This window comes from Pavona decussata, unplaced genomic scaffold (genome assembly GCF_977016875.1).
Source record: "Pavona decussata unplaced genomic scaffold, jaPavDecu1.1 SCAFFOLD_44, whole genome shotgun sequence".
NCBI classification, from domain to species: domain Eukaryota; kingdom Metazoa; phylum Cnidaria; class Anthozoa; order Scleractinia; family Agariciidae; genus Pavona; species Pavona decussata.
In genome coordinates, this window is record NW_028145466.1 from 200248 (window position 1) to 221060 (window position 20813).

At 36.3% G+C, this 20813-nt stretch overlaps 1 protein-coding gene across 1 annotated transcript; it reads left to right on the plus strand.

Annotated features, from left to right (window-relative positions):
- Positions 1 to 2763: 2763 nt before the first annotated feature.
- Positions 2764 to 20813, plus strand: LOC146482684 (uncharacterized). The gene is made up of 16 exons (XM_085106753.1): positions 2764 to 2896; positions 5656 to 5712; positions 6381 to 6408; positions 7114 to 7168; positions 8207 to 8358; positions 9334 to 9389; positions 10351 to 10417; positions 11465 to 11512; positions 12228 to 12339; positions 12709 to 12990; positions 14239 to 14345; positions 15223 to 15314; positions 16446 to 16472; positions 17765 to 17838; positions 18390 to 18551; positions 19130 to 20813. Exons 1-16 carry the CDS (start codon positions 2801 to 2803, stop codon positions 19320 to 19322), a joined length of 1608 nt encoding a protein of 535 aa, XP_084962879.1. The 5' UTR covers positions 2764 to 2800; the 3' UTR covers positions 19323 to 20813.

A 20813-nucleotide genomic window follows, 5' to 3' on the forward strand; every position in this document is an offset into this window, starting at 1 on the left:
AGCAGCAGACAATGTTTAGATATGATTGTTCACAAAATTGAAAATAGCTTATAACGTGGTTTTGTTCAACATCGTCTAAACTGCCTTTTAATAACTGACCCAAACTGTCTTTCTTATTTCTTATTTTTCTTTTTACTGATTCATAGCTCCCATCACAATAGAACGGAATTTCAGTCGAACTCAATCGATCTCAATCCATGGGCGAAATCGATTGATAATGGTAATTGAAATGAGTGGAGTGCAATTTGGTCTGAAATCATACGCGTGATTTCAAAATCAAACTCGCGCTGCACGCTCGTTTGATTTGAAATCACAAGTATGATTTCAGATCAAAATTGCACGACGCAAAGTTCAATTACCACTTTATTACACCTATTTTGAAATCACGGAGTTTTATTGTCAATATTAATATTCTATTTTTGTTACTTCATTTCCATTCTGATGGGCTAAAGAAAGGATGCAATTTAGAGCAAAAAATGGTGCAATTTGGGAATAATTTGCACTGTTGAGAGCCAATCATATTGGAAGGATCACCAGTGATTTCAAAATGAGTGTAATAAGTGAATAAATCGCACTGTTGAGAGCCAATCAGATTGCAAGAATCACCAGTGATTTCAAAATGGGTATAATATAGTTCGGTAATCGAACGCGATCGAACTCACAAAAACATTCTTGGCTGTAGAGCACGAGAACATTATTTTCATTGTCGAACTCTTGAATGCAAAGTTTACTGTTACAGTATCGAAAGGGATCGGAACAGGCGATACTTCTCGCAAGTATCGATTCTATTCAAAGAAACCTCAGTGTCGATTATATCGAGTATTTGGTATCGATTTAAGCCCATCCATACTGTACTGACGATTCAGTTCGATTTCCGAACTCCATCGAACTCAGTTCACCGAATTGAGTTTCAGAAATTTCGTTGTTTGGTTGCGTTCGATTAAAGCCGAACTCAATTAAGGACGGTGCCTCCTAATACAGAAGTATTTTTGCACAGTTTATGACTATGCAGGAAAAACAGATCTTATTATGGGCTACTGAAATCCAAAAAGAAAATTGGGGGTAACCACGCATTTTTAAGAGATAATTAAGCAACAATTATTCTGAAAAGTAGTAAAATACAAAGCAATGCATGGCTTTTTTTTTTTCAAATTGAAGCTTTATTATCTCTGAAAAATGCATGGTTACCACCCAATTTTCTTGTTGGATAGGCACCTTCCTTAAACTCAACTCAATCCATGGATTGACTGGGAGAGTACGATTACCGAACGTTCGACTGGGTACGCCGGGTGTACTAGCTGCCATTACACTCGCGGACCAAGGCTGAGTTTGAAGCCACAAGCAGAGTTAAGGGGGAAGTGTCATGGTGTTTTTGATCTTTTTAAAAAAATGGCGAAATAAGACCTTAACTTAGCCACAAAATAATTCTAGAACAAAGAGAGGAAAGAAACCAACTCAATTCTTGAAAGGAACAATTCGTGATCTGTTCTTGCGTATTTTGGAAACAAAAAGGCGAGAACTTGAAAAACGTTAAACTAACATTTTTCACTGAAATTTCAATCCATTCCGACCTACTATGTCTCTGACTAGAGGCACTTATCGACAGTTTTGTTTCACTTAGGTGATAATTTATGACAAAACTACACAATTAATCTCTTGTTTCTGTTGACAGACAAACGTTTATGGGTTTTCAAATGACATAAAATTCTTATGATCTTCCCCTTTAATTAAAAACGCGGTTGACCTATAACTATCATGGCCCTAATCATCTTTATTGAAGTGAACAAGTTAATGAATATCATTTCATTTTTTTAAGGCTTAAGATATTTCGATACAGTTTTTGAGGGGCCATGCCTCACTTTCTCAACAAGCTATTTTATTTAGTAGTCTTCTTTAATGTCAACTCTAATTTTCCGGGAAAATGGACACAGGATTCCTAGTTCTGGATTACGAATTCTAGAAGGCAAAAATATCCTGGATTCCGGAATCCGGATTACCTTACAAGGGGCAAAAACTCCAGTGTGTGAAATTTTGTTTTGCGTCTGAAGGCCCCTTTAATGCTTTCATTTTGGATGGATTTCAATCACAGACCATGTAAGAATCCAAGAATCACTTTGTACAGTATAATTTACCAAAGGAAGCCGACTACTTGCAGTTCTAATAATTGTCAAGGAGCATGATGTTCGGGACAGGGCGAAGATATCACGATTTGACCCGCCCGTGAAAACTTCGTCCGGTCTCGTCTCCGAGTGTGTAAATGGCGAGTGTAGATAGTAGAGAGAAGCGATATTGGAATAAGTTATTTTTGACGCCAGGTATGGCAAGGTGTAGTTCCGGTAAATGACAATTTTTTTTTGTTTCGGGGGGGGGGGGGTGGGGGGCAAAATGTTTTTCAAGACAAAGAATTGTTCTGTGTCGTTGACGACTATGAAAACAATTTTTTTCAAGCTGCATCTTCCTGTTGACAATTATTTGTGTATTTAAACAATTTATTTGAGCTTTTTGTGGTTTGCAATCAATTTTTCCAGGATTTTCATCCCCTCCCCACCCCCCTCCAAAAATCTAATTGTTCGTCCTTGATGCAGTAAATTGCTCCTTCGATAAAAGATACCTTACTAGGGGAGAGTGAAGTTACACAAGATGCAGAGTCATTCCATTCGAGTGTCCCTGGGAGCGACCTGGTAAGGTCAACTGATGTAAACGTATGCAATATTTGCAAATTTTTTTCACATACAAAAAGCCGCCGAGTTCATAAGTTGTCTATTTTTATTGCGGCTTCACACGCAGTAAATGTTTTGCGATGGATTTCTTAAAATCTCGAGTGCGAGGGATATTGTATCCACCCGGTACAACTCCATTGAACTGGAAGCTAATTTTAAATCTATTCTTCTCTCTGGTAAGTTGAGTGATCTGTTGTTTTGTCTCGTCAACTTTGCTGGAGCTCTTGTCTGGTTCAATAATCCGTCTGGAGACGTTTGGTTAAAGTTTGCGTGATTGCGAATACTTACGTGAAAAGGCCATCTGCACAATTTCACAGATGTTCAACGTATTGTGTAAGACCTGATAATTTTCCGCGGATAAAAATTCTAAGGTTATCGAAACCATATGCATCACGCAAAGCTTAATGTAACGGCAGTGCACGAAAGTTGCGCCAGTAAGCGTAAATTCTTTTTGAGCTGTTTTGATGAGAAATTTTCCTGTTCTCTGGAGAATGCACTCGTAAAAGGTACAATTATGTAATCGGTTATCAGAACAAAGAGTCTAGAAATGAGAAAGAACGAGCCGGCTGTTTTGTTCGATTTTGTTATTCTGTAATCAACATATTTTGTTCCGCTTTCTCCACCTATCTCTCTTACCCGGTCTACCCAGATATTTCCCGGGGATATTTAATCCTTTAGTAGAAAACGTCCTGGAAACCCCTCTCTGAGTAACCGTTCTACGGCACTCTGTACGAGACATCAACTTCTTAAGATATGTTAAGATGTTGTTCTTCTGGTATTAGCGAAAGTAAAAGTAAGAATAAGTCGTGCATGGACATGTCCAGATATGACATGCCAGTTGTTGAGATGGCCAGTTGGCAAGATGCCAACAACTTCACATCTCAACATCTTGACAACTTGACTTCTCTACATGTCAACAAGTTGCATGTCATCTCGACAACTTGACATCCCTACATGTCAACAAGTTGCATGTCATCTCAACATCCCAACAACTTGACATCTCTACATGTTAACAAGTTGCATGTCATCTCAACATCTCAACAACTTGACATCTCTACACGTCAACGAGTTGCATGTCATCTGAACATCTCAACAACTTGACATATTAACAAGTTGCATGAGGATGCCCCCTACAGAGCACCGTGCCATTCTGATTGGTTGTGGATGCAAATTGTGTGATCCCAAAAGTTTGATAATTTTCAAAACCACTACTGCAGGAAATTTGTTGCTGATTCTAGTCTCCACGACTATATAAGGCCCTAAAGAGTGTACTGGCTTATCAAAGACAGGCATCATGCAAAATGAAATATTAGAATTCTGAGGTGTAGACTTCTGTTAAATTCACACATTCTGTCTATTCTAGTGGGGGGGGGGGGGGGGGGGGGACTCAGGTTGAGGTGGGGTGGAAGCAATTAGAGGTGGGAACCAGCATGAGGGGTATGGGAATGGGAAGCAGAAATTACATGTGCAGATGCCCCCCCCCCCCCCCCCCTCATTTCCTCTTGATGGAGAAGCCCAAACTACAGTATAATGATACATATGCCGGGATGCAAGCTATGTACTGGGACATCCAAAACAAAGCGACTTCATCCAGTCAATTTGAATTTTCTGCCCAGGTGGGTTACTCAGGTATAAACATGATGGGGGGGGGGGGGGGGGGGAGTTGCGACAGAGCCTAATATTTTGCACCCAAAAAAATACAAGACTGGACATTTTAGACCCAAAAAAGTACATGACTTTTATACACTAAAAATGCAATTTTAAGAACAGTATACATACTGCCTTTCTGCTTTCTGCTGCTTTCTTTCTGCTTTCTACTTGAATTGCATAAGAACTATTAGCCTGGCGGAAATTCAAACCCAAAAAAATACGTGCAGATTTTTCAGACCCAAAAAAATACACGGTTAAATCGTCAACCCAAAAAAATACAGGAGTTGAAAATTTGAGACCCCAAAAAATACGTCGGACGCCCCCCCCTTCCCCCCCCCCCCTTCCCCCACCTGTCACGTTTATAACCAAGGAACCCACCTGGGATTTTCTGTTTTGGATGTCCCAGTGCGTAGCTTGCATCCCAGCATGGTGGATTTTGTACCATGTGACCGTTAGCTGCTACGGGCCCATTGAACAGTATTTATTAAAATTTTTGTAAGATTTTATGAAACCAAGCGAACATACGATCAGTAAGTATTGAAGGTAATGAAATCTCCACAAAACTTCTCCCATTATTATAAAGTGGAGTAACTCCCTTCAGACAAATTAACATATTTGTACAGGAATGGAAACCTGTGTCAGACAAGATCTGTATTTTTTTTTTTTATATACATATTTCCACAGTTCATAAACTTAAGTACAGTGAAACCCTGCTTTACGGACACCTCTTCTTATTACGGAGAGTTTTCTTGGTCCTGCTCCAAACATTTTCCTTAAAATTAACCCACGTAATTATTAAGGACACTCTGTAATACGGACACTTTTTCTGGTCCCAACGGTGTCCATAACAACAGGGTTTGACTGTAATTCATTCCATGGTGATCAAAGAGTTGACTAGTTCTAATAAAAGTGGATTTTAAAGCAGATTGTCTAACTTACTGTATTATGGTTTTATGGCCTCCGATAGCCTGTAAGATTGACACACAAGATTTTTGTCTGCAAAAAAAATTGCAAGATGTTGATATTGTGGTGCTCCACTCAAGCTGTGCAGCTGGAAAGCTGATGACATTTTTTCATCAAAACATGCTCTATCATTTTTGTGCAGATTTATTATAATTACAGAGAGGATACAAGTTAATATGGGAGTTATGGATCCCTGCGACATCTCCCTACCCAAGCTTCAGTTTTGTGTCTCTCCCTAATTGGTAATTACTGCTGTAACAAACTTTTCTTATTGTATGTCTAAAAATGATTTAATCTGATGTTCAAATCATTCCATTTACAGTTTTGCAGTGCCATGTCTATCACCCTATTGTTTCCATTCTTACCCGCAATGGTGAAGGTAAGAGACAAGGTTATTAACTTAGATCCTAAATTTATCTATTGATGTGGTGGCCAGCCAGAAATGTCAGTTTGCAAATACAAGACACAATTATCACAAGAAAAAACCAGCAAAGATTTATTGCTTGACGTTTCGGGGTCATGCTTATCTTGTACCCTTCCTTATTTGCATGCTAGTTTACTAGTCTCTTGATAATGGAGTCACGATGACCCCAAAACGTCAAGCAATTAATCTTTGCTGGATTTTTGTATGCCTTTGCTTCAGAAAATCCCCCCTGATCAAATTATCATAAGGACTGGTTAAATTCTAGTACTTTTAATTTCTTCAATAACAAACACATTACCTGTTTTGGAAATGTTCAATTTTGAAGGATTTTTCTCAGAATGGTGGATTCCTTCATAATGGCCAACTTCTGGCCATGCAGCCTGAGCTCAGGCCAATGGAAAACATCCATATACAACTGTCCAAGGACGTCATTTACCTAGGTGTCTTTTATATTCGGAGGTTCGTTTTTAATAAGATATGGCTCAATATCATGTTACAGTTACTGTAATAACATCTTAATATTATCAAGATTGTTTATTGAGAAGTATAATATTATCAAGATTGTTTATTGAGAAGTATTATTTTCATTTATTTATTTTTTATTAACTATGATTTTATTGTAGAGTTTTGGAATATCAGAAGAAGATACAGGTTAGAGTTTCCACTAAAAATTTTTATTGTTAATTGTTACTAATAGTCATTATTATTGGTGGACTCTCACACCAATTAACACTGTGTACACCACAGGTATAAACAGCGTAATTATAGTTTTTTCCTAACTTTTTGCTATAAATTGGGTCCATTTATACTAAACATAACTGGTTGGCAATTTTAAGTGTCATGAAAAGTTTCTGCTGAGCCAAAACATGGCAGCATACCTGGGGTGCTTTCCATTTAGTGAACATTTCAGTTTGGTAATTTGCCCTCACTGCATATCTGTTGTGGCATCATGGTAAACTGAGTTATAGGAGGAATCCACTACTGCCTAGGCAAAAGATATGCAGCGAGGCTAGGTGAATTGGTCACCATCACCAGGGGAGTAGGGAGGGGAGAAAGCACTCAAAGTGCTTTTTTCTCCATTCTGGCAAAGGGCCTTGTTTTAAGTTTCAAACATGTGCTGTTGACTTTTTTTGGGGGGGGGGGGGGAGGGAGGGGTTGGGGGCTACCACACTGACCTCAATCTACCCCTCTCCTGAATAACTAGGGTGTAATGACCTGGAAAGTGCATAGTATTGCACAAATTTTATCTTCTTGTTATTTTGTTGAATGCAGTGAGTTGCTATTTGTATTTACCAGCTAGTAATGTGCATATTAATAATTATTACTTTTAAATTAATTGTTTCTTTTGATCTCCAGGTTACTATGCAGGTCTTGTGGCATCATCATTGTTTGTTGGGCGTACACTAGCATGGTAAGTAGATCGAAGCCTAACTTTATTTATTATGTTCTTAATGTATATATGTTTTTATTATGTTCTAAATAATAATTATTATCAGTGGTAAAACAAAAATTAATGTACTCCATAGCTAAATAGCCATCCCATGAAAACATGATAATCTATTGAAACCTTCTAACAATCTTTAAAATTTTTGATGAGCATGAGTAATTTAAAGTAGGCCATGCCAATAAGTGATCAGGAATGTTGTATGTGTTAAAAGGGGGTGGTAAAAAGGAAAAGGGTTCTTGGTAATGATTCAAAGAAAACGAAAAGCTTATTTCGTGTTTCATGAATAATGAAATGGGCATATATACATGTACAATGTTTCATTTTCAAAAAGAGAACATGTTGGAAACAAACTAAGTTGCATTCCTGGGTAGCTTTTTAAAATTTTCATCACATTTACTGTCTTGTTTGGTATCCTCACTACCTGTAACCTTCCTGAGTGATCTGCCTGGTGTGTTTTGCTTTTAGTAATTAAAGCATTGCAAGCTCAGACCATATTATAATATATATAGTCACCAAGAAGACAGAAGGCTCTTCATCTCTTGGTCATGCAAAATGTATGTTAAAGCTCTTACAAAAATTATAAAAGATGCAGCAAAATCATGGTTCTCAGTTCAACCAAACACCAAGTAGTTTCCATAAATGAATAAATAAATTTTCGTAATGAAATGCAAAAAACAATATGGGTGACATTGCCTTGAGATCTGACCAAATCATGATTCATGAGAAAAGTGTGACTGTCATTTTATTCATTTTAGGCTTTGGCCTTTAATTGGTCCAAAAGCCTGTGGGGGCAATAACACTTCAAAACATATTTTTTTGGTAGATACTTTATTTGTGCTTTAAGTAACTTCCCACTGTAAATAGACTTTTTTAAATTCCTCCTCTGATTTTTAAATAATTAAAAAATCCTTTTTTGCCTTGACTATAAAGCCTCCACTCTAAGGCAAGTATTAAGTTATCATCTTGTTTTTAATCATGGCGTGTTACAACATCACTTTTCAGCTATTTCTGGGGATGGCTCGCAGACAAAGTTGGGCGACGACCTGTCATGCTTATCTCCCTGTCACTTCTTTTAGCTGGCATGCTGGGATTTGGACTATCATTCTCGTTATATATGGCCATTTTTACAAGATTTTTCTGCGGGATTGCTAATGGTATGACAATAATTCATAATTATCATTCTTAACAGGGGTTTCATTAACAGCTGGCAAATTGGTCAGCTGTCAACATGATTTTGTCTGGCTGCATTTTTGCCTCTCAAACAAGTTTCTGTTGTAAAGAAGTGGAAGTCGATAATATTTGCCCATCTCTAGATCTGAAGCTCATTTTCCCTCCTGTACAAAATATTAGTGAAATCCCGATTTCTATCTATAACCTATGAATGCAGGACAGTAATCTTGAAGGCCAGTCATCACTTAATTGAAAGAATTTTGAGATGAATTTGATGTTAAATGTTGTAAGTGTTGTGCTGCAGAAATATGTCTAGCACATAAGTTACTGGGATCATAACTCCATATTGTATCTTGCATTTTACAGACTGAGATATATAATGCTGAAAGTGTTTCATATGATTTAAAAAAAAAAAAAGAAGAAAATTTCGAACTATATTATATTCAGCTAAGCCACGTAATGAAAAGCTGTAGTAAGCTCGTTCTCTCTATCAAGCTTCCCTCTCTAACCCCCCCCCCTCCCCCTTTCTCCCACTTCCCATGTTAGAAAGCCCAAAAGAAATAATTCAAAACTCATTTGTACCAATGGTTAAAACATTGGATGGTCAGTTTGTCTGTAGGAAAACTTGGTCTTTGATGTAATAGTCAATTGCACCAAGGTATAAGAATAACATGTTTGTGATACAAAATGCATTCCTGCGTTGTTGCAGTCATTTCTGAGGCAACATTTTGGAAAAGCTTATTCAACTTTTGTTCAAATTTCATAATTTGAAATAGCCCCCCCTCCCCCCTCCTTTTCAAGGCCTGAAATTTACGAAGCCGTGTGAACCTGGGGGCTTGATACTCTAATAGAGCTTTTACTGTAGTTGTTAAATAACTTTAATTTGCAATATTTAATTCAGTTCATGGCAAGCTTGGAACTCTAGTGAATGATAAGTGAAAAATATTTCCTTATTTCAGGGCTAGTTGGGACTTGCAAAGCAGTTGTTTCAGAATCCTGTGATAATTCTAATCAGGTATTTTTTAACTTCTTTTCTTATTTCAATAGCCAGTGTTAATTATTTTATAAAGCAAAGACAAAATCATGTACCTTCATGTTTTGATATCAGCTGATATCATACCTTAGGAATTAAAGATAAATTGGTGGTATAAAATATGGGACTAATACCAGTTTGCTTTCAATGGCAGCAGAGTAAATGTGAAGTGTTTTCAGGCTATAAGTAATGCAAAATTATTTCAAATACATACACAGAGTCATGTTACGTAGTACATATATAAGAACATTTAACAAATCAACAGCAGTTTCCTATTGTCTACTCTTATAGACCATTAAATGACACCATAAAATGTTCAAAACTCAAGTGGAACCACAAGCTGCAGGCAAGTGGTTTCACTGCCAAGTTTTGAACATTTTGTAGAGTCATTTTATGGTTTTTTAACAACTCATTAATAATTCATAAGGCCATTGTAAGTCCATTGACCTATCAAATGGTCAATAATACATCACGTGCAGTGACTTTATGTCGATAAACCTCCTCCTCATTAGTATGTGGTGTTTTATCAGGTGATAAAACACTCCTCATTAGTATGTGGTGTTTTTCTCGTAAGCTAATTTCCAACGTTCACAAAAGCATAATATTGTTATGAACTCTATTGACACACACTTTTCCAGGAATGTTTTTGAAGCTGTTCAAAAAACTCGCAGCACGTGTTTTATCGGGTCTTAAACCACTCGGCTGCGCCTCTTGGTTTTAAACCCGATAAAACACTCCTGCTCATTTTTTAAACATTACTAACATTACTTAAGAGTATAGCTCTCCTTTGCAGCCGTCGTTTGGGCTCATCACGAACCCAAACGATGGGTGTGAAGAAGACTAATAAGAGTATAGACCATAGAAAACTGCCGTTGATTATTCTTTTTACAATACGAAAGAAAGAAAATTAAAGTACAAAACCTTCAATTGTTTAATGTTTAAGGCCATGGGGATGTCAGTGGTACTTACAGCTTGGAATCTGGGAGTCATTGTTGGACCAGCTGTGGGAGGTACGTCTAACGTAGTTCACAACTTGCAGTTACTGGTATTCACCAGGGGCTGAATACCTTCACTCTGAAACATATGTGTAACCGTACTCAAACCTCTGTCAGCTGTTGCATGTATCACTCTACTGTGTAATTAAAAATAAATTTCTAATTAGCTCTAAGAGATATAGAGTGGTCCTTGAAAAATGATGGGTCTCTTCAAATTTTCGGCGAGTCTCTAAGTCTTGGCATCTCAAACTAGAGTCTTGGTATCTCAAGCTCATAAAAAATAAAATCAGAATCTTGTATTTTGAGTCTCAAGAGTCTCACAGGCCAAGCAAAAGTTTAGTCTTAACCAACAAGTTCTGAATTATCAAGAAATAATTTCTAGTACGAGGGAAAGAGTACTGTAAAAGTCTGGTGCTTGCCTCTCTTGATCACGGTGTCCTGCACTCGGATTTTTGAATCACAGTGTCTCAGGCTCGGATTTGAAACAAGACAGTGGTTAAGTCTCGGTCTCGGATTTGTAATTAGGGTCTCAGCATCTCAGCTAGTCTTGGATTTTGCTATTCTACACCCCTAGCTCTTGTGTCAAGCTTCCCTGTTTGATGGCAAATTTTACATGTGAACAGCCGACCAGTGGGAAAGCACTAGCCAAGGCTACTGTGAGGGAGGTCACAGGTTCAAACCGCGGCCAGACACACTCAGGGTCTTTAAATAACTGAGGAGGAAGTGCTGCCTTTGTAATGACATATGCAAATGATTAGACTTTACTTTTTTGTCTTCTCAGACCATAAACTGTTCTTGCTGTCTCACAACACTTGTTCCTAATAATCTGTGGGACGTTAAAGAACCCACACACTGTTTGAAAAGAGTAGGGGACGTGGTCCCTGGTGTGATGGTGTATGCCAGTCTATCTCTCTCATTTCATCTGTCTACGTTCACATCCATGCATTGGGCCGGTGGGTGGGTGAGATCAAACTATGGACTGATAGCGGCTGCCAGTGGCACCTTTACATGCTGACATCCGATCTCACCTTGCTAATTACTTGCTTACTTCTTTACCTGCAGGGTACCTTGCAGAGCCTGCAGAAAAGTACCCCAATGTCTTTCCTAAAGGTTTGTGTTATAAGTATCCAAAATTTTACCACACAGCTATTAAACTGACTAAATATAGTGCTAATGGGTTGTGTATTGCAAATGCAACATTTCTGCACATTGAAGTCCAAGTTGTCCTATAGAAACAAATGTTGAAGGTTTTATCAACAAAGTTGATATTAGGTAATTTGGCTATCGTGCTGATGTTTCAAGTGTTAGCCCCTTGCCACAGTGAATCAGTAATGGCAGTACTCAAATCTCTTTACGGTGGTCAAATTACCTTATCAACTCTGTTAATAAAGCCAAACATTCGTTTCAACTCCCCCACCAACGTAGCACTGCAGTTTGTTTCAAAATGAACCCTGTTATCTATGCCCTATAGACAAACTGACTGATGCTTGACCATTGGTGCATTAATCAAGTTTTGAAGTATTCTTTTGTGTAATTTTCTAACATGATAGTAAAGTGAGGGCATATTTAAATAGAAAAATCAAGTCTTGAAGCTTATTTGGATAGTACCACCAAAAGACAGTTACCGTTTACGTAATACTTCCAAACCAAATGGGCAAGACAAAGTTATAATTTCACAATTTATAAGCTTCAAAAGCTCACAGAATCTGTCAACAGTTTCTAGTTGTTATCTGCAAGTGCACTATTAGCAAGACTTTACAGTGAATAAAGTGATGTTATAATAAACTATTTTTCACACAAGAAATTCTTGCTTGTTTTATTGTAGGTTCCTTTTTTGACCAGTTTGCTTTCCTACTTCCATGCTTAATGAACTGTGTGGTATTGCTTATTTCAATTGTGTTGGACTATTTCTACTTGGAGGAGACCCTCGTCAAAAGGTAGATCATACAATACAGTTGAATCCCAATTTGCAGATATCCCGAGCCATACATTTTAAAATAGAGCACCCTTATGTAACCTATTGATGCCTTTAATAGTATACATGCTTTTTCTGATCCCAAAGTTGTTTGTGATAATGCATTTTGACTGTGTCTACTCGATGCTAGAGCAACTAAATCAAGGACAGACGGCTTCTAGCATGGGCACCTAATTAAGTTCCTATTCAATCCTTATACAGTACATGTACTGAAGCTGAACTCTCTTCTGGAATCAGGATTATTAGTTAGGCTGGTCTTGATGTTGTTTTCTTAGAAAGTTAGAGTTGACCATAATGAACAGGTCTTTTTTGTGCATTTTCTTTGGTACAGTGAAAGTGAAACAACTGGAAGTGAGCCTAGTGAATTATTACCCATGCAAAGCACAGCTTCTTCAGATAATCAAGATGATTCCAGTATACAGAGGGTACTGGAAGATTCTGAGAAGAGTTTTGAAGAAAATACAAGTTCCCTCAAAAATGAAGAACTAGAGATATTTATTGAAAGTGATGCTGGCAGTAAAGAAACAGAAACTTGTCACAGCAGATGCTGTTGTTGTCAAAGATCCATATGCTGGCAAGTTTTCAGGAAAACCAAACTTGCAATTCTGCTCAGGTAAGTTGTGAGTTCAGAACCATGATGTTGTAGAATGATGTATTTATCTATAACAAATCAGTACAATATGCTTGTACATCATGTCTGCAGACAAATGACAGTAGGGGTGGATTAAAATTCAATCTTGCCTTGCGAACCTGGACAATTTGTTGCATGATTTGTTGCAAGATCTGGGCCTTGTTTTCTTGCAGAAAAAATAGAAATGTTATTCATTGGCCAAGGTTGATCCGTGTTGACAAAAACTGATGGCCCTCGGCCTGGGGTCTCTGGTTGACTTAAGAGCTCTCGCACAGTTTTTCCCAATATGGACCTACCACCCAGTGAATAGCATAAAATTATTTATCTACATTATCCCTATCCAGTTTTAAGGTTGATAAGTGAAGTTCCCTTTTATTATTATTTTTTTTCTTACTGATGTGTATTTAATTATTTATTTATTTATTTATTTATTTATTATTTTTATTATTTTGTTTTAGTCAGAACACAATCATGATACGATTTTATAATTACAAATAAGAATATTATAATTGTAACTTTATGACATTTTGTTTTTTCTTTAAAAAAAATTGTGCTTGCAAATAGACTCTTTTTAATCAAAATGAATTTTGTAAATAGGTTTTAACAACTTTCTTTTTTCTACTTTTAACTTGTAAATAGCAATTTGCTTGGAAAATAGTAATAAAGAGATCATTATTATTATTATTATTATTATTATTATTATTATTACATGTATTATTATTATTATTATTATTATTAAACTATAAAAGTAAACGCTAAAAGAGAACGACGTTTCGACCGTCCGACGGTCATTTTCAAGTTCAAGATGAGAAGAAAAATATGTGCTTATATACAATTGTGAAAAAACTAACGAGATACTGACTCACAAATGTACATAAGCACATATTTTACTTCTTATCTAGAACTTGAAAATGACCGTCAGACGGTCGAAACGTCGTTCTCTTTTAGCGTTAACTTTTATAGTTAAATCAATTTCGAAAAAATTGTTGATTCGTATTATTATTATTATTATTACTTTTTATGGTAATTTCCTCATTCAGTGATATTTAAAATGCAAGTGAAATTAATTAATTTTTGAGGGATAAATTTGGATGTGAAGGGGAGCTGGGCACTGATCATTGTTTGGGATTGATTTTGTGAGAAAACAGTCAGAAATGGCCCCTTTTTAACCTGTTGTTACTTATACTAGTCTGTAATTAAATTAAGTGTTGTCTTGATCCAATTTTTCAGAGATCGTAATGTTGTCCTTACTATTGGCACATACTGTATGGTGTCCCTTGCAATCATTGGGTATGACGAGCTGTTTTCATTATGGGCTGCCACTCAAGCTCATCATGGTAACCTTATTGACATGAACTGATAACTAATGACATTCTTACTACACAATACATTAAGGACAGTGCCTACCTTGGTCACTGCACATATGCTCTGCCAATTTTTGGCAGTACCACAGATTTTTGTTAATCAGGCCAATTTTCAACCAACAGAAAAAGTAATAGACCATTTCCGAGTTGCTGTGAACCTCATTATGAAAGTGAGGTTATGTGCAAAGTTTTTGTTATGAAAATTAGTTTTCATTCATATGCAAACAAAACTAATTTTCATGTGAAAAGTTTCGCACTTAGCCTCACTTTCATAGTGAGGTTTACAGCAACATGGAAATGGCCTTAATTGGCCACAAATTGTAACCCATAATTTGGCCCATGCAATTGAACCTACTAATTGCATGGGATGATAAATCAGTACATGTACATGTACATATGGGGAGCAGGGATGGCACAGTGGTGATAGTACTCGCCTCCCACCAATGTGGCCCAGGTTCAACTCCTGGACTTGGCGTCATATGTGGGTTGAGCTCGTTGTTGGTTCTCGTCCTTGCTCTGAGAGGTTTTTCTCCATGTACTCCAGTTTTCCCCTCTCCTCAAAAACCAACACCAACACTTCTAAATTCCAATTCGATCTGGAAAGTGTCCCCAATTAGTGCTCTGCGCTAAATACATTGACACTCAATTAACTATGTTAACAGATAATCATAGATTGATTGGTTTGTTTAATTTTTAAGTTTTTAAAGTAGCTGCAAGGATCTCACTACACTACACAATATTGTTGTCCTCATCTTAAAAGCAAGCTGTTTGTTAACTTATAAACTATAATAAGAGTCAATGTTTTATGCTAGCAAGGGTTCCCACCTGAATTCTCACTTTTTTGTTTTAGGTGGACTTGGATTCTCCACTGACCAAATAGGCACTGCATTACTGTGTGTTGCTGCTCCACTCCTTTTTCTTCAGATGTGGCTGTTTCCTAAGGTACAATTTGAAAAGCACAGATTACTTAGTACAATAGGGAGCTTAAGCAACGACGACGACGACGGCAACAGCAACGAAAATGTAACCCGAAAATATATCTTATTTCATTTGTGCTATTTCGCAATTATTTCAACTCGCTCAACTTTTACAAAATTGGTGACTACTATCCTGGAACCAAATTGGTAGGAGTGGCATACAAATTAGAAAGAAAATGAAAAATTCCCGCCGTGCATTCACCTTCTCCACAAAACCTTAAATGTGGGCATATCACGTTGTTGCTTTGCAGAGAACTGCAAAGAAATGTACCAAAATGTAAAACACAGGTGCAGAGCAATTGTTTTTGCTTATTAAACCTATTGTTTTGCGGCGTTGTCATTGCCGCCGCCGTCGTCATTGCTTAAGCTCCCTATAATGCCCAATAATGCACAAACTCTGGGGGAGCGCTGAGATGGCAGTGTTTTGAAAGCAGTTGCCTCCCACCAATGTGGCCTGGGTTCGATTCCCAGTTTCAGCGTCATATGTGGGTTGAGTTTGTTGTTGGTTCTCGTCCTTGCTCTAAGAGGTTTTTCTGCGGGTACTCCGGTTTCACCCTCTCCTCAAAAACTAACATTTCCAAATCTTATTCGATCTGGAATCTGAGGGCCACAGGTCTGCCAGTCGTGACAGACTGTTAAGTGTCACCCTCGCTAAACAAAGTTGGTTTACTCTGCACCTCAAAACCCAACAAACAATTGAAGAATATGAGGGTTACGTCAGCACTCGAATCTCTTTACGGTGGCCAAATTACCTTCCTTCTTGTCAACTTGTTGACCAAAGTTAATGTTGAAGACACCTGATATTTTATTATTAACAACCCTCCTACATGTATTACAAAAAATAATGAAAACCTTGTATGTCCATTGAAATGTTGTTTCCATGGAACCATCAAGTCACATGTACGATGGCATGTCATAAAACGTTGCTAGATAGATTTTTGGAACGGTAATGGAGTCTGGTGGCTTTCTCTTAAATATTATTTTTTAACTTGTGTTTTAAAAAATAATGATAATTGTGCTACTGAGAAGCCTATTTAAAATATAAAGTACAGTATAGTCTAATGTTATCACTTGTCTTAATTGAATTTCCTTTTAGTTTGAAAGACGACTTGGAGCAGTAAGGGTAAGACTATAAAATTAATTGAAAGCCTGCTTGAATTGAAGTTGATTTTTTTGGGTGGTTTTTGTCCAACAATGTTTGCATGTCACCTACAATAATTATTAGCAAAACATTCACCTGTATTGTGTTTTTCTAAATTTTGCTGTCAAGTTGGGAAAACTTCACACATAGAAGGAGGTTTCTGATGCTGATGTCACATCTTCAGTGAACTCTTAACAATGAAAACAAAAGCACCTATTAATATCCTTTGCAAATGAAAACAGCCAAGTGCAACATGCTATAATTATACATCAGGAAAAAATTAATGTTTCTTTGGTTGTTAGAATTATTTTTTTCTGTAAACTATAAGCAAACCTGGAAAAAAAATGATACTACATTTCTTGAATGAATTGGTAAGCCATATGCTGAAGGTCATAGAAATAGCAATTTATTATTTGAAGAACCCCCCAAAAAAAACAGAAAAAAAGACCTAAAATTCTACAAACTGCGCTCTTTGTGTTCCCAGCCCTCAAATAACTGTATCCCCTCTTTGTGGCTTGCATGAATTTGCACATGGAAGTTCAATCAGTTCTTAAGTTTTACATCCTTGACTCTTACATGTTCAAGCCAATAACTGGGGACTCTCCTGGTGGTAGTCATAATTATTAGTACAGGCTAATATTAAAACTGACTTTTGAATAATTTGAATGTTCCCGGTCTTGGCTGTTCTTTAAAATGTCACATGGTACTCCACACTGTCTCTAAACATTCAAGTGTATAATGTACGAATGGGTATGGTAATAGCAAACTGTTAAGAATTTTTAAAACTGTGCAGAACGAACACCAGGAAGTTTTCAATTTACTTTCAAGGTCCAAACTTTTATAATTCGCTAACTTCTGACATAACTAGTTCTCCCTCCTCCGCTTCTTTTAAAAGAAAGCTTAAAGAATTTCTTCTTTCTAGGTATTAACTTCTGTAAGGCTGTAATTCTTAACTAACTTACTTAATATGTGTGTGTGTACGTGTGCGCGGTCAAAGTTAATTTACCATAAGTCCATATTGTAATTCTAATATAAGATTAGTTAAGTGAGGAAGCCTGACTTGTTATAAGCCTCGTGGTTTCTTTCAGGTTTCCTCGCCATTTATTTTCTTTCTTCAATTTTTTTTCTTCATTTTTTCTTCCCATCTGTAAATGTTGTGTATATGGCGAAATAAATATTGTATTGTATTGTATTGTATATCTAACAAACTGCTGAATGTATTAACCCTTCAATAGATCATCAACCCAGCCAATTCCTATTTGTTTCCACAACAGGTTTTTCAATTTTCAAGTGCTACTACAGGAATAGCAATACTGTGTTTGCCATGGATTAACACTTACTATAACAGGCAAGTTGTAAATAAGTCCAGAAAAATATTGCTGTGTTCTGTTAACACTTAATATTTATACAAGATCACTGGTATGTGTTTCTTATCTTGCAAGTGAGTATCAACCCTAGTAATAATAATACTAATAATAAAAACAATAATAATAATTATTATTATTAATTAATAATAAATATAATAATGATAATAATTATTATTATTATTATTATTATTATTATTATTATTATTATTATTATTATTAAGTTTCCAGTAGTATTATTATTATTGTTATTATTATTTTGAATTGTTAATAATAATAATAATTATTATTATTTTGAATTATGAGATATTTTGAATAGTTTTATTATTATGTTTTGTTAGTAGCGCTTACTTCCACAGCCAGAAATATTTCATTTCTGTACATAAGTTACTTTTGTTTCACTATAGTCAACCAGTTAAGCTCACGTGCCCCATCATACTATTTAATGATATTTGCACATTGCATACAGACGTTTCTACTGTTATAATAATAATTTATTAATAATAATTATAATTGCATCTGCCTCATTTTTCAGATCTAAAGTTCTTTGGCCACTATTAATAGGCATTCTTCTGCCCATGAAGTTAAGCACTGGTTGTGCTTTCACCTCAGTGACACTCTTAGTAAATAATTCAGTGCCCAGTGACCTGTTAGGCTCTGTAAATGGTCTCGCAATGACAGCTGCTTCAACATCCAGGTGATAAAACAAACTATTTAAAATAATCTAAGGTAATGATGTTTTGCCAATGGTTCTAAATGAGTCTGTCACAAAATTAGTAAGAGGGATTTGTATGGCAGAGTTATTGGAGCATATAACAATGCTAATATCTCCAACCAGCAAATTACAAAAAAATGCTGATTTTTGGCAAGCAGTTATTCCATGCATGGTCTTTCCAAACATTTTTAACAAATCCCATAATTTCAAAATTTCTTATATTTGTGACATCACACTTTTATTTGGACTCTACTCTGTATCAGACAAAATAATACTTAATATCCTTTCAACACCACACCTGTATATGCGCTTACTAGATTGCCAACAGGTTCCAGTAAGGGTTCCAGAGGAAAACTGCATGTTAAATTATATGACACCCAGGTGCAACTATACTTTTACACATTTATGGGAGAACATGCCTCCGAGATGACTTTAAAATGTTACAGTAAATTACTGCAGAAATAGTGTTAGTAATGATGAGAGACACTCAGCAGTTCTTACCTGGGATTTCCACTCACTGGCCTGTCCACTTTGTGCATCCATTTGCTTTGTGCTTTCAGGGCTGTGGCACCAGTGATTGCTGGAAGTGCATTTGCCTGGTCAATAAGTGAAGGATTCAAGGTTGGATTTCCATTAGATGAACACCTCGCCTTTGTGATATTATCCATTGTGTGTGTGCTGGCTATTGTAATGAGCGCTGCTGTTCCTGAGAGATTGAACAGAAGACGCACAGAAGTAGCTGTAAAAGTGTGATCGCCAGCAAGTTTAAGACCCTCATCGTGGTTGCGAACTGCATCAAAAGCAACAGAGAAGGATTAATATACAAGCACTACAGTCAATGAGTTACATGTATGCTGTGACCAACCCAAGGTGTTGCTGATGTACATAAGTCTGCAAAGTCTGTGGACACCACTTACAGCAGTCAGAAGATACAATTATAATACTTGATTGTTCACACTGGAGAGTTTTTTCGGGTCAGACCTACGTTTTGTCACAGAAGGGTTGACTCTACAGAGAAGGGTGAAAGAGGCTGTTGACATGAGTCCAGAGTACCCACTCTGATGCAGGGTGCAGTAGTTTTGTTGTTGTTTCATGGCAACAAGTGCTTAAGCCTGGTTTTCACTAGCGACTCAAGCACAGGCACAGGCACTATATGTGAAGTGAAAACAAACACAAGGCAAGCACAAGAAAAGGAAAATTTGACCCTTGTGCTTTTGCTTGTGTCGAGGCTGTTTTTATGGTGAAATAAACACTCCTATGCTTGCACTTGTGCCTGTGTTTGGGTCGCTACTAAAAACCAGCCTTTAGAATTCACAGGCCTCAAGAAACACAGTATTTTGAATAACCTAATTATTTGTGGATTAAGACTTTGAATGACTTTATAAAATCCTGTCACCCATTGGTGTCTGGAAAATTCAAATTCAGTATTTAACTTATTTAATGTATTTTTGTTTAAGCTGGTCTAAACATGAAAAGGAACTACCACTTTATATTTTATAAATCAAGAAAAATTTCTGTCACAGAAAAAGGATGTTGCCTCTTAAAATTTGTTAGAACAATAATTGTCCTAACAAATTTTAAGAAGCAACATCCAATTATTATAATAATATAACTATTATTTAAACAGATATTTCTCAAACATTTGCAAGAATTTAGGGCCATGAAGTAATGTCTTTTGAAAAATATCATAAAAAATAATGTCCCGTTATGAAGATAAAGAGAACTTTGTCCCTGGTAGACTTTACTGTAACCTTGTCTAAAATAGCTGTGCAACCAATCAAAGTGCAAGATATTTTGATCAAAATTTTATAAATTTAACTATTTGCTGGTTCAACAGACAGAAAGTGGATGCAATATATAAGTCCCACATCTAACATATCTTTGCAACCAATTATTATCGGAGTACAAAATATTTATGATGAAATTTTTTTCAAATGTTGTATCTATTTGCAATACTGGTTCAACAGAAGTATTTTTATAAGGTTAGGGTTTTTGATGCATTAGTATGAGACTGAAGCAAGGAGAAATACTGCTTTTAAAATATAAAAATTTTATTAGTTTTTACAAATATCTTTTGTAAATTATGCTAGATTAGTTAAAGTTCAACCAAGTGATCACTAATAATTATTATTGATTCATAGAATCATGTTATTTATTTCAAATTTAACTATATTTGACCAGGTAGTTATTGAAAGTCTAATAAAAATAAAACAAATAAAAATAAACCAAAAACTGGAACAATAA

What these genes read in the sequence shown, in the direction of transcription:
- LOC146482684 (XM_085106753.1), top strand. Translation starts at nt 2,801, where the DNA reads ATGGATTTCTTAAAATCTCGAGTGCGAGGGATATTGTATCCACCCGGT. An exon ending in GAGGAGACCCTCGTCAAAAG is followed by an intron (nt 12,340 to 12,708) that starts GTAGATCATACA and finishes TCTTTGGTACAG; the next exon opens with TGAAAGTGAAACAACTGGAA. An exon ending in ACAGCTGCTTCAACATCCAG is followed by an intron (nt 18,552 to 19,129) that starts GTGATAAAACAA and finishes TTGTGCTTTCAG; the next exon opens with GGCTGTGGCACCAGTGATTG.